General features: G+C 44.5%; 1 protein-coding gene across 1 annotated transcript in view; it reads left to right on the forward strand.

Moving 5' to 3' along the window:
* Positions 1-4,238: 4,238 nt before the first annotated feature.
* The window catches only part of ccdc138 (coiled-coil domain containing 138), a gene marked incomplete at both ends in the record, with an annotated part of 49,503 nt that continues 40,275 nt past the window's right edge, over positions 4,239-13,466 (forward strand). Inside the window, 3 exons of the mRNA XM_083776846.1 lie at positions 4,239-4,247; positions 4,433-4,561; positions 8,344-8,463. Of these exons, the coding sequence (XP_083632972.1) occupies positions 4,239-4,247; positions 4,433-4,561; positions 8,344-8,463 (258 nt within the window). The remainder of the gene's footprint in view (positions 4,248-4,432; positions 4,562-8,343; positions 8,464-13,466) is intronic.

A 13,466-nucleotide genomic window follows, 5' to 3' on the forward strand; every position in this document is an offset into this window, starting at 1 on the left:
TGCTTAATTCAGCCATTGATCACGCCTGCTGTCAGCTGGTAATGACTTACAGCTGTCACACGGTTTGGTACAGACTCAGGGGACCCTGCCGCTGCCATGTTCAAAAGTCACACATGTGTATGCGGCAGCTCCGCCCACAGAGATTGTCGTATTTAAAAATAAATATATATATAATGACGGGGAGGTGCGTAAGTGCGTGCGATAGTTATACGTCACACTATCGTGTTTATTTCATTGGCCCGTTTGACTGTCAAGGGTTCTGCCTCCAGGAAGAAACCCTAAATACAAAGTTAATACACCATTGCACATAAAAACGACTCCAGGGTGTCTAATGAAGTATACTGTCACCTCATAGACACATGAAAAACTGCTAAAATTGTGGCAGTCCATCTTTAACTAAAAAAAAACCTTTACCATGTGTTCAGATGTGACCTTGCCCTCTTGTCTGGATGAGAGCCTGGGTTCTCCAGACACCGCGGCGGGCGAGGCCAGTGGCGGGCGGAGAAGGAGGAGGAGGAGGGGAGCTGTTCGGCTGTTCCATTCCTGCCCACCGTCCTCCTCTGTGCTAGGAAACATCTACCAGGAGATGATGGCCGTCTATGAACAGCTGAAGGTGAGAGGACCCACTTCAGAATCTCTCATTTGTTTGTTTTGAACACAAAACACATAGTGAAGAACTAAATGCCACAAGGAGACGGAGGAGGTGGAGGGAGTTGGATCACTGATGAGCTGCAGAAGAGGTAGGAGGGCATTAAGCAACTAGTCAAATAGTTTACTAGTCGACTAGTAAATCCACTAGTCAACCTTGTTGGTATTAGTTGATAAGAAGAAAAATTAAAGTTTTTTTTATTTTTTTCCTCCGATTTTGTAGGCCTCAAGATCAGGTAGATTATAGTTATAGTTCTCATTAGCAGTGCAGCACAAATACTATCTCTCTTTCTCTGTTTGGCACAACAGCGCCCCTACTGGTACTAATAGTCATATACTGGTGATCATGGCCACATAGGTACATAGGTGACGCGTAGGTACATAGGTGAACACGGACATTGTTGGTTGTAGGAGTGGTTGCACCACTCAAAAATGACTAGAAGTGACCTCTGCTGAGCGCGTCCGAGGATGCAACACACATGGTGGATATTAATTCGGTGGATGGTAGATCTGCTATACTGTCACCAAATGTTCGTCTATTTTAACACTACTTTTGCCGGGGAATTCATTCAAAAATAAAGGCGCTAGGAGAGCCAGCAGATATGGCAGATTTTACTCTGAAAAGCCCCTCCTTCCGTTCCCTCCTCCAAAACCGGGAGGCATAATCTTCCGATCTTATCTCGCGCTGGTCACGCTAAAGAAGCGTTTATATAGCTATGAGCCATTCTAATTCATTCGGGGGCCACAAACCAGGAAGTGAACGGCAGCGTTCATGCCAGAAACGGTACTGTACGGTGTAGAAGGAAAGGCCAACTCCAAAAAAAAAACCTAAAGACGTGTATACATGTCCTCAGGTGGAATGTTCTGCTATTATGACATCGGGGATGCTAAGATTCATGTGGTATTTTCTTGCTTGTTCCACGCCAATGCCAATGACCCGGAATTGCATATATTTTACATATATTTTTGTGAGAAATTGTTTGAGAACGACTGACATAGAAACATGGGTTTTCAGACTTTTGTAGGATCGTCCTCGGGTCTGATGTGTAATCTGTGATTTTAGTGGCCGGGACCACTGGCAAATACTGTATATATATATATATATATATATATAGCGCCTTTATCCAAGGCGCTTTACAGATTGTGGAGGAATTAGGGGTTCAGAGTCTTGCTCAAGGACACTTCGACACGTTCCCGGCCACTCTACCTCATCTCTCCCCATTTCATGTCAATGTACCGTGTAATATAAATAAAGGCAGAAAAAAATATATATATAAAAAAAAAAGAAGCCTCATAGCCTGAGGATGCTAGCCTGGCTAATAAGCAAGACTCGTATCACTGTCAATCTGATTGGCGTCGGTTTATAAGCCAGGTTATGAGGATGCTAGCCTTATTAGCCAGGCTATGAGGATGCTAGCCTTATTAGCCAGGCTATGAGGATTCTAGCCTTATAAGCCAGGCTATGAGGATGCTAGCCTTATTAGCCGGGCTGTGAGGATGCTAGCCTTATTAGCCGGGCTGTGAGGATGCTAGCCTTATTAGCCAGGCTATGAGGATGCTAGCCTTATTAGCCGGGCTATGAGGATGCTAGCCTTATAAGCCAGGCTATGAAGATGCTAGCCTTATTAGCCAGGCTATGAGGATGCTAGCCTTATTAGCCAGGCTGTGAGGATGCTAGCCTTATTAGCCGGGCTGTGAGGATGCTAGCCTTATAGCCAGGCTGTGAGGATGCTAGCCTTATTAGCCAGGCTATGAGGATGCTAGCCTTATTAGCCGGGCTGTGAGGATGCTAGCCTTATTAGCCGGGCTGTGAGGATGCTAGTCAAGGCAACAATCAATTCTTGTTGACCAGAGACCACCGGTGATCTGACCACCGGTCGTCACTGTTGTGTCATTGATAAGGATGTTTGTCCCAGTGTTGTGGTCTGCGTCACCGCGTGGCGATGGCGCTTGTGTGTTCTCATGTTGCCCAGCTGACTGAACCTCTTGTCACACTCTGCACAGTGGAAGGGTTTCTCTCCGGTGTGAATGCGCTGATGCGTCTTCAGGTTGCTCGACACGCTGAACCTCTTGTCGCACTGTTTACAGCCGAAGGGCCTCTCTCCGGTGTGCGTGCGCCGGTGCGTCTTCAGCGTGGTCAGCTCGCTGAAGCGCTTGTCACAGCGCGTGCAGTGGAAGGGCTTCTCTCCCGTGTGAACGCGCTGGTGTCTCCTCAGGTCGCGCAGGATGCAGAAGCCCTTGTCGCACTGGTCGCACGGGAACGGCTTCTTCTCTCCGCTGTGGATGCTGTAATGCATCTTTGGCTCTCCTGGTTTGGTTAAAGTCTTGGCAAACTGTTGATGACGGTGCAGTTTTGGTTCATCTGTAGCGTCCTCTTTCTGTGTGTTGGTAGAGCAGGTGGTTTCGTCTGTAGCGTGGTCTGTCTGTGTGTTGGTAGAGCAGATGGTTTCATCTGTAGCGTGGTCTTTCTGTGTGTTGATAGAGCAGATGGTTTCATCTGTAGCGTGGTCTTTCTGTGTGTTGATAGAGCAGATGGTTTCATCTGTGGCGTGGTCTGTCTGTGTGTTGGTAGAGCAGATGGTTTCATCTGTAGCGTGGTCTTTCTGTGTGTTGATAGAGCAGATGGTTTCATCTGTAGCGTGGTCTTTCTGTGTGTTGATAGAGCAGATGGTTTCATCTGTGGCGTGGTCTGTCTGTGCGTTGGTAGAGCAGGTGGTTTCGTCTGTAGCGTCGTCTGTCTGTGTGTTGGTAGAGCAGGTGGTTTCGTCTGTAGCGTCGTCTGTCTGTGCGTTGGTAGAGCAGGTGGTTTCGTCTGTGGCGTCGTCTGTCTGTGTGTTGGTAGAGCAGGTGGTTTCATCTGTAGCGTCGTCTGTCTGTGTGTTGGTAGAGCAGGTGGTTTCGTCTGTAGCGTCGTCTGTCTGTGTGTTGGTAGAGCAGGTGGTTTCGTCTGTAGCGTCGTCTGTCTGTGTGTTGGTAGAGCAGGTGGTTTCGTCTGTAGTGTCGTCTGTCTGTGTGTTGGTAGAGCAGGTGGTTTCGTCTGTAGCTTTATCTTTGGGTCCGAGTCCTTCCAGGAGTGGCGGCTCACGGTCAAAGCTGCTGCCCTCCATGGAGCTGTTTTGCGGGGTGGTATTGGACGGCGGAGTTCCTGTTCTCAAGGCTGTGCTTCGTCGTGTCGTAGCGAGAGGAATTGCATAGGCTCAGCTCAGCCGCTCTGTGTTCCCAAGCCTTATATAGGCTCAGCTCAGCCGCTCTGACATCAGATACAAACGATGCCAGTTTACACACAGGCACTGCTGCAGTTCATGCACGGTCCGGGATTGGTCAAGTTTTTGTTGCGTTTCCGCTGTGTGTGTGTTACGCCCGTGTATGACGTGTGTGGCAAATGACGTAAGTGGGTGACTTCATCATCATACATGTTCATCGGGATAAGATGCGCCCCTCACTTCACATGAGTGTGATTCTTTTTGAGGGGCACTAGCCCCTCCTGTGTCCAGCTTTGGGTGTGTGTGTGTATAACCCAAATCTTGTCCTAACACAAACATTACATTAAATGCCGTTGCCCGATGAAAGGACAATTGTGAGTGTTTCTGATGACCAAGGTGAGGACGCAAATTGTGATTGGCCCGGAATGGGATGATGTATGATGATAAGAGCGCCCCTCACTTCACACGGGTGTGATTTTTCCCCCCCATTATAATCAGCTTTTGCATTGTGCTTTCCAGATCATACCAGTAACGACACTGTGTGTGTGTGTGTGTGTGTGTGTGTGTGTGTGTGCGTTTAGGCGGAGCGTGTAAGACAGCAGCAGTGGGAGGAGGAGCTGGAGGGGAGAGAGAGGAGGATACAGCAGGAGGAAGAGGAGGCGCTGGGGAGGTTGAGCAGCCTGGAGGAGACGGTGCACACCCTGCAGCAGGTCAGGAGGAGAAAAATAGCAGATCTACAAGCTCATAGCGCGGCACTCGGTGCCGCGCTATGAGCTTGTAGATCTGCTATTTTGTAATCGTAATCGTGAAAATGTGCCTGAAATCTTTGAATAAATATTCTTTCAGAGTTTCGGTTTGTTTTTAACTCAAATCTTTGCTTCTGGGGGAGGTCCCTGGAACAACATATTTTTGGGGTCCTTGACATGAAATATTGAGCACCACTGATATAGAAACATGAGGTATTTCAGAGAAAAAAAAGACATTTTAAAAAGACATTTTAAAAATGTCGACGTCGGGCCTAAATGGGCTATGCACACAGAATATCACTCCTCCTCCCGGGCCCCTTCCTTCACAGGTGTTACCGACCATACTAACAAGTAAGACGCGAGAACGCGGGAAGCGAACGCAGATCGTAAATTGCAATAACAATTAGAATAAATTACGAATTAGTGAGAAGTGTGTGGTACTGTGAAATTAGTGAAAACAGGGCCGCCACGAGAAGGCTCAGCACCGCTAACCCCATAATATATATATATATATATATATATTTACAGACAGTGTCGTTGTGACAGTATTATTTTTATGTTGGGCCTAGTACAGCAAGTTACAGACAGTGTTGTTGTTAAGCAGCGGCGGGTGGTGTAACAGCGGGACACACAGACATTCAGTGTCGTTGTTAAGCAGCGGCGGGTGGTGTAACAGCGGGACACACAGACATTCAGCCCTTGCTGTCTAGCTGCGCCCTCTGGTGTGTCGTTGTTGAGCAGCAGTAAACAGGACTGTGACTGCTTAGCTAACGTTAGCCCATATGCACACACTAGTACACATAGCCTAGTTACAGACAGTGTCGTTGTGACAGTATTATTTTTATGTTGGGCCTAGTACAGCAAGTTACAGACAGTGTCATTGTTAAGCAGCGGCGGGTGGTGTAACAGCGAGCAAGTTACAGACAGTGTCGTTGTTAAGCAGCGGCGGGTGGTGTAACAGCGGGACACACAGACATTCAGCCCTTGCTGTCCTTGCTGTCTAGCTGTGTCAGCCCTTGCTGTCTAGCTGCGCCCTCTGGTGGCGGGCGGGTGGTGTAACAGCGTGACACACAGACATTCAGCCCTTGCTGTCATACTAAGTGGCTCACTGCGTTCGCAATTAAGCCTCTGTTCCATTTTTTTGTGTAGAGGCAGACATTTTAATTTCAAGGAACCCCCTATAATTCTGAGCATGTCCAAATGGAACCATACATGGACCCGAAAGGTTCCATTTGGTTCCATTTGTACACTCAGAGTTACAGACTCGTACAGGGCCATTTGGAACCCACTCAAGGACACTTGAGACCCACTGGTGTAGCCAACATGCACTGCAGCAGCACCCTGACTCTGGTTGACCAGAATGGAACAGAGCCTTCATTAGTATCATTAACACTGACTCTGTTTGACCAGAATGGAACAGAGCCTTCATTAGTATCATTAACACTGACTCTGTTTGACCAGAATGGAACAGAGCCTTCATTAGTATCATTAACTCTGTTTGACCAGAATTGAACAGAGCCTTCATTAGCATCATTAACACTGACTCTGTTTGACCAGAATGGAACAGAGCCTTCATTAGTATCATTAACACTGACTCTGTTTGACCAGAATGGAACAGAGCCTTCATTAGCATCATTAACACTGACTCTGTTGGACCAGAATGGAGCAGAGCCTTCATTAGTATCATTAACACTGACTCTGTTTGACCAGAATGGAACAGAGCCTTCATTAGCATCATTAACACTGACTCTGGTTGACCGGAATGGAACAGAGCCTTCATTAGTATCATTAACACTGACTCTGCTTGACCAGAATGGAACAGAGCCTTCATTAGTATCATTAACACTGACTCTGGTTGACCAGAATGGAACAGAGCCTTCATTAGTATCATTAACTCTGTTTGACCTGAATTGAACAGAGCCTTCATTAGTATCATTAACACTGACTCTGTTTGACCAGAATGGAACAGAGCCTTCATTAGTATCATCGGTAACACCTGTGAAGGAAGAAGGGAAAAGGGGCCCAAGTTCTTCCCAAAATGGAGTGTGTGCAAAAAGCCCGTTCACCTCCGTGCCGTCACACATAGGATTCCGTTTGTTGTGAGTACTTTACCTCCAAGTAAGGATGTGACGGTTTGAAAATTACAAAACCGGGTCGATATTCAATAAAAAATCGACCGAAACGGTTATACACTGGAGGGCGCACTTGAGTAATTTTCGTTTTTTTCCATAGCGTGTAAAGACCATAATTTGGACAACAAAGTGACAGATTTAACACATTTGTCTTTATTTCTCAATGCTCACACAAATGGAAACAAGCCATAGTGTTTTCTTGCCTACTTGGGATCAATTATTTAAGCATTGTATTTGTATTAAACAATTAAACAATTAACGCATCGTGATCTGCACGCATCTGCACCAGGCCATGAGCCTGAGTCCAAAACATATCGCTGTCGTGTCCAGTCCAAATGTGAGAAACTGTACCTACTGTTTAAAGCCACTGGCCGCTTGACTTTTCGCTGACGAGAAAACCCTCTCAGTCCCTGTCGCAGGGTAAACAAAACGTCATATAGCACATAATTGTACCGTGCCAGGGAGGAGGAGGAGGAGGCGGCGCGGCTGTAACTTTCTCCAGGCCAATAATGGATTTAATCATTCCAAATAAGTCTCTCCATTCATTGCTACGGCGACAGTGAGACATGTTCGTCTCGCTGTCACTCGCTTAATTTAGTTTTGACTAACGCAAGCGCAAAGCAAAGCTACTGTTGCGCTGTGCAGAAGAGCCATTGAAGTTGAAGTGAATGCGCTCACATATTTGCGACATTGAGGGGGCAGAAAACTGAGCGCTCGCCTCGAGCACTGTTCATGCAGGAGTGAGACTAGCTGGAGTTTGAGAGTTGAGATTGTAGAGCTTGTAGATCTGTCTGTTTTTGCAGCGCCGGTGTCAGGGTAACACAATAAGAAATGACAGGCAGAGATGAAGTGAAGTTGAACAGCTAAGCTATTAAAGCTAAGCTAGCATCACCACCACCATGGCTGGTGTTGTGTTAGCTTAGCAGCTAAGCCTTAGCTTCTTGCAATGCTATAGCATTCTCACTGCGGTCTCACTGTGTGCTGCTGCTTGGGGAGGAGAGGGCTTTCTACAGGCGGCTGCTACGACCAAATTGATTGTGTGCAACATGACAACTGTTTTAAAGTATTGTACAGTGACAACTATTGAAACTTTATTGTAAACAAACCCACCCAGCTCCACCCCCCTGCCCCCATGGTGTGTGTGCTGGGCTGAGTGGGCTCCTGGCCGCTCTGCTGCAGGCAGCCAGCAGTGAGCCTGAGCACCGCGGCGAGCGTTGCGACCGCTTCCGTGGGTAAACATAAAAATACGGTTCGGTCGGTTTAAATACATTAATCCGGTTTACTAGATGAAACCGGATCGTACCGGTTGAACCGAAAACCGTCACATCCTTACCTCCAAGGCTTCTTTATTCAGTCAAACAGGTGTACAAATGATCTGACTTCCTGTCTCTGTGTGTCCTTGGATTTCTACTACTGACACTACAGACACTGACTGACACCTTGTGGTAAAAGATAATAGATAATGATCATGATCATCACACATACTGCTGCTGCTGTGCACACCTGCCGATGTTGAAGCGTATTTACTCTGTGTGTGTGTGTGTGTGTGTGTGTGTGTGTGTGTGTGTGTGTGTGTGTGTGTGTGTGTGTGTGTGCGTGTGCGTGTGCGTGCAGAAACATCAGCAGGAAGTGAGTCAACTGCAGGCGTCGCTCCGTGACAGGAGCAAGGAGAACCGTAGGCTCAGATCCAGCTTTGAGGCCATCAAGGAGCTGAATGACACCATGAAGAGACAGGCTAGTAGTATCTGGAACACAGTGTTGTTTTATCATCAAGGAGCTGAATGAGACCATGAAGAGACAGGCTAGTTGTATCTGGAACACAGTGTTGTTATAAGGAGCTGAATGAGACCATGAAGAGACAGGCTAGTAGTATATGGAACACAGTGTTGTTATAAGGAGCTGAATGAGACCATGAAGAGACAGGCTAGTAGTATATGAATGAGACCATGAAGAGACAGGCTAGTAGTATATTAATGAGACCATGAAGAGACAGGCTAGTAGTATATGGAACACAGTGTTGTTATAAGGAGCTGAATGAGACCATGAAGAGACAGGCTAGTAGTATATGGAACACAGTGTTGTTATAAGGAGCTGAATGAGACCATGAAGAGACAGGCTAGTAGTATATGGAACACAGTGTTGTTATAAGGAGCTGAATGAGACCATGAAGAGACAGGCCAGTAGTAGTTAGTAGGGCATTAACATAATAATCGAATAGTCGACTAGTCGACTAGCAAAACACTAGTCGACACTGTTAATTGACATCCGATTATTCGCTAATATTATTTTTAATATTTTTTATGATTTTTTTTTTTTTTTTTTTTTTTTTTTGCTTTTCTACAGCAGACATGCAGGCATGCAGCTGTGAGCTCGGTTGTTTTGTTGGTTGTTCGCCAACTTCAGTACTATCCATTCCTGGCTGATTGTTTTCATATCATACAAGCCTACTGTACGTGGGTTTTGCCGTCACCCTCACTCGTGTAGGTGTGGTGGGCGGCGTATCGGCGGTGGCACTAGCAGCAGTCAAGACAGTTTTTCTTTGGGAAAAGCATATGTGATATGCCTCATAGGCTCATAAGATCAATGGGGACAACTACAGTGTGTAAATACTTTTACTATTGGTGAGTTTATTACTGTAGTTTGTTCAACAAGTTAGATTGGAGACGTGTCGTCGTCCGGTACAGTAAAGTATAGCAGGAGTTCCTCCTCGCTCTGCCCAATAGTATCCAGTTTGGTGACAGTCAAACTACAGTAGCTCTTGCCGTGATTTCATGTTTCTTCATGCTTATCCAACAAAAGTCTGCGTGCCGCGTGTGGCATTATTAAAAACAAACAGCGATGCCGCACGATCATAGTTCTAATACGTAGCCGCAAAAGACTCGCGATGGAGTTAAGTAGTTGATCATCTGATTCATAGCCTGGCAGCCTGCTAGCTAGCAAACCTCCTCCTTGCTTGTAGCTCCTTCTAAAAACCAAAGGAACTGTGATTGTAACTTGTTGTTGAACATTTAGGGTTGTATGAAAAACATCGCTCCAGTCTCCACTCTCCAAACATTGTGAACAACGTAACATGCTATGCTGCTCCGTAGAACGGTCTTGTGCATAAAAAATAGCAGATCTACAAGCTCACAACGCGTCCATCCGTGAGTCATTGTGGACTTGCAACTTTGACTTGAAACAGCTGAGCTAATTTCGGCCAATCAGAGCGGCACTCAGCGTAATCTAGTAAGAGTGGCGACACTCGCGTTGACTCCCACTGTAACAATGGAATGCGGAAGTGCTCATTCTATCTCAATGGGATAGTTCCAATGTTTGGAACTATAGCCCATAGGAAGTGTGTCGCCACTCTCTTAGTACTATTCCACTCGGCCTGCATTGATAGTGCATTCACCGGCTCTGTTTTGCTTCGCTCGCTGGCTGTTTCATAACACGATGTTTTAATGCTTGATTGGATGGAATAAATATCATATTTTACCGCCGACTAATCGACTATAAATCGATTTTGATGGTAGTCGAGTCGACTATCAAAAATCACGTTTGGTTAATGCCCTAGTAGTTAGTAGTATCTGGGACACAGTGTTGTTTTCGTCGACTAAAACTAAGACGAAAAATGTTGGTCGACTACCTTTTTTCACTCACGAAAACTAAATAATATTGACAATTTCGTCAACAAAGACTAGATGTTAGGAAGGGGCTAGTGGACAAGAGATCCAGTATAAGTAATTTTACACTTGGTTGCATGCTGAAAATAGCAGATCTAGCTTGTAGATCGGCCATTTTCAGAAAGTGTAAAATCTGTCATTATGATGGCATCAAGGCCCACAAAAATATAATTTTGTCGACTAAATCTAGTTGATTTAGTCGACAAAAATATATTTTATATATTATATATTTGTTGACTAAAATCTTATGACATTTAGTCGACTAAAACTAGAGTAACACTAAAACATTCCAGGTGACTAAAATGTTACTAAAACTAAATGAAAACTATTCAAAAGACTATGACTAAAACTAAAATCTAAATTTGCTGTCAAAAACAACAAGCGTTTCTGTTTATTGTTTTGACCGATGCGTCAAGTTGCAGCCGCTCACGAGCCTCTTTCCACCAGCTGCTTAACGCATTTTGACCTGAGGCTGATTAAAAAAAAAAAAAAGTCTTCTAAATCAGACAGTTTTCTGAAAAACCAATGTTTCTATATCAGTGGTTCTCACACTATTTAATGTCGAGGACCCCAACAATTATATGTAATTGGCCGCCGACCCCTAATCTGAAAATATGTTGTTTCAGGGACCCCCCTCCCCCGTGGAAGCAAAGATTTGAGTTAAGCGTTCGCTCTGAAAGAATATATATCCAAAGGTTTGCGCCACATTTTCACGATGTTTCAAAAATAGCAGAGTGCCGTGCTACTTGTAGATCTGCTATTTTTCAATAGCTAACAAAACTTAATGCTTAAAACACCAAAAGGTGTTCCCGTCATGAATGGGTTTAAAGACTCCTGCTCTAAGCGGCATCTTGACGCTACTTTGAGCACATTTGACTTAGTAGCAAAACAACTGAATGCATTTGCTTTCATTGAGTATATTACATTTTGTATTTTATTTAAAACATTTTCTAACAAAGATTGAAAGATAAATCGGGACGTGTTGTTATGCCGGTACTGACAAATGATTATGTCATCAAATAATGGCTCATATATTGGTCTGGCTGCATTTAAAACAAAAATGTTGATTGGCCTATTTGGGTGTACTGTTATAATGAACCCCTCTGGCCACAGGGGGGCACTGTGATATAAGACATCTCCATTCGGACGTTGCTTTTGACCTGCTTGCAGCGTCCTAAAGCAGTGGTTCCCAAACAAGGACCCCCAAATGGACCCTGACGAGCCCGCGGACCCCCATTAGAAAAATACATGCCAGGGACTCTCAGGGACGCTCTAGCAGTGATTCTCAACCCGTTTAATTTCAAGGACCCCCCAGTTTGACCAGTTAGTCCACAGACCCCCCATTTAATGGTATTTCTATCTCTGGGACCCCTGATTTATATTGTAAAATCAATGTTAATGTACCAGAGTGTATACAAATGGAACCAATTGGACCCGTTGGGAGCGTTTGGTGCCATTTGTACACTCTCAGAGTTACAGACCCATAAGAGTCCATTTGGTTCCAAACTATCATTTAGCTATGGGGACCCCCTGGACCTCCCTTCAATTTACTTTTAAGGTCTGTACTTAACCCATTTAGACCTGAGGCCGATCCTAAAACCTAATCTGAGGTCTTCTGAAAACCTTCCAATTCTTATTAAAACAATGCAAAGATAAATGATGGGTTATAATGTGACACAGAGGGCGCGGCCGGCATTTAACACCCATTCTGAACGGGAACCCCTTTTGGTGTTTTAAGCCATTCTGAACGGGAACCCATTTTGGTGTTAGCATCAAGTCGTGCTTTAGCTATTGAAAAATAGCAGATCTACAAGCCGAGATGGCGCCGAGTGGCGCGCTACGAGCTTGTAGGTCTGCTATTTATGAAAAACCGAAGAACGACTGACATTTTTAGAATCTGATCTCAGGTCAGAATGGGTTAATCAGACCAGTGTGTGTCCAGTGGAAACCTCGTATGAATCTGATCTCAGGTCAGAATGGGTTAAGCATTATGTTATACTTTATCTGTTGGGTAAATAGCAGATCTACAAGCTCATAAGGCCGCACTACGAGCTTGACAGACTGACAGAAACATGAGGTTTTTCAGAAAACAGTCAGGATTTAGAGGACATTTGTATTTTGTAGAATCTGCCTCAGGTCTAAATGCTAAAGGTAAAACAATGTATAGGTTACACCAGGTCTACATTTGTACTTTACTTGAGTACTTGACTACAATTATTTGAAAACTAGTTACTTACTAGTAGTTACTTTAAATATTATTACAAAACAATACATTATACTGTAACTTCAGTCTTATATACATTTTGGCCATTTGAAAATAGCAGATGTACAAGCTCACAATGCGAGTTGAGCTTGTAAATCTGCTATTTTCAAAATATTTCTATGCATTTGACATTCTGCATAGTAAGTACTTTAAATACTTTGGGCACTTAAAGTACATTTTGATGCCAATACTTTTATGGAAGTACATTTTGATTGCTGTACTTTTACTTGTAATGAAGTATTGATAATTTTACTTTTTGGTCATTTTATCGTCTACTCGGGCTTATGTGAAACACCCCAGACAGTTTTTAAGTTGCTCGATTCCGTATTTACCGGTAGGTATTTGATACTGTAACTGTAACTTAAAACTCAATTTTAACCATGATAGATTAATCAAAAACACCCATCCTTTTTTCCCCCTGGTGACCAATATTGTCTTAATACGTGAGGGGGGCCGTGTGTTTCTTTTCATTTACTGTTTTCATTTATTTTTTAATAATTCTTTTAGATGTCTCCAGCAGGAGCTGGAGGCGCATCTTTTCCAAAATAATGATAAAAAAATCACACCTGTGTGAACCGAGTGGTGCAACTCCCCTCTCTCCCCCCCCCCCCTCCTCTCTCTCTCTCTCTCTCTCTCTTTCTCTCTCTCTGCTCTGTCAGATTTATTATGGATATCAATGAACCTAGACAGTCAGTAGTTAGTAGATTTGCGTCCAGCAGGTGGCAGCCATGTCACATACTTCTCTCTTTCCAATTTCAGGCACGCGCACACCACTCGTGCTCATGACGGATACATACACCATACATGATACA

The sequence above is a fragment of the Protomyctophum parallelum genome (genome assembly GCF_964188405.1).
Source record: "Protomyctophum parallelum genome assembly, chromosome: 11".
NCBI classification, from domain to species: Eukaryota; Metazoa; Chordata; class Actinopteri; order Myctophiformes; family Myctophidae; genus Protomyctophum; species Protomyctophum parallelum.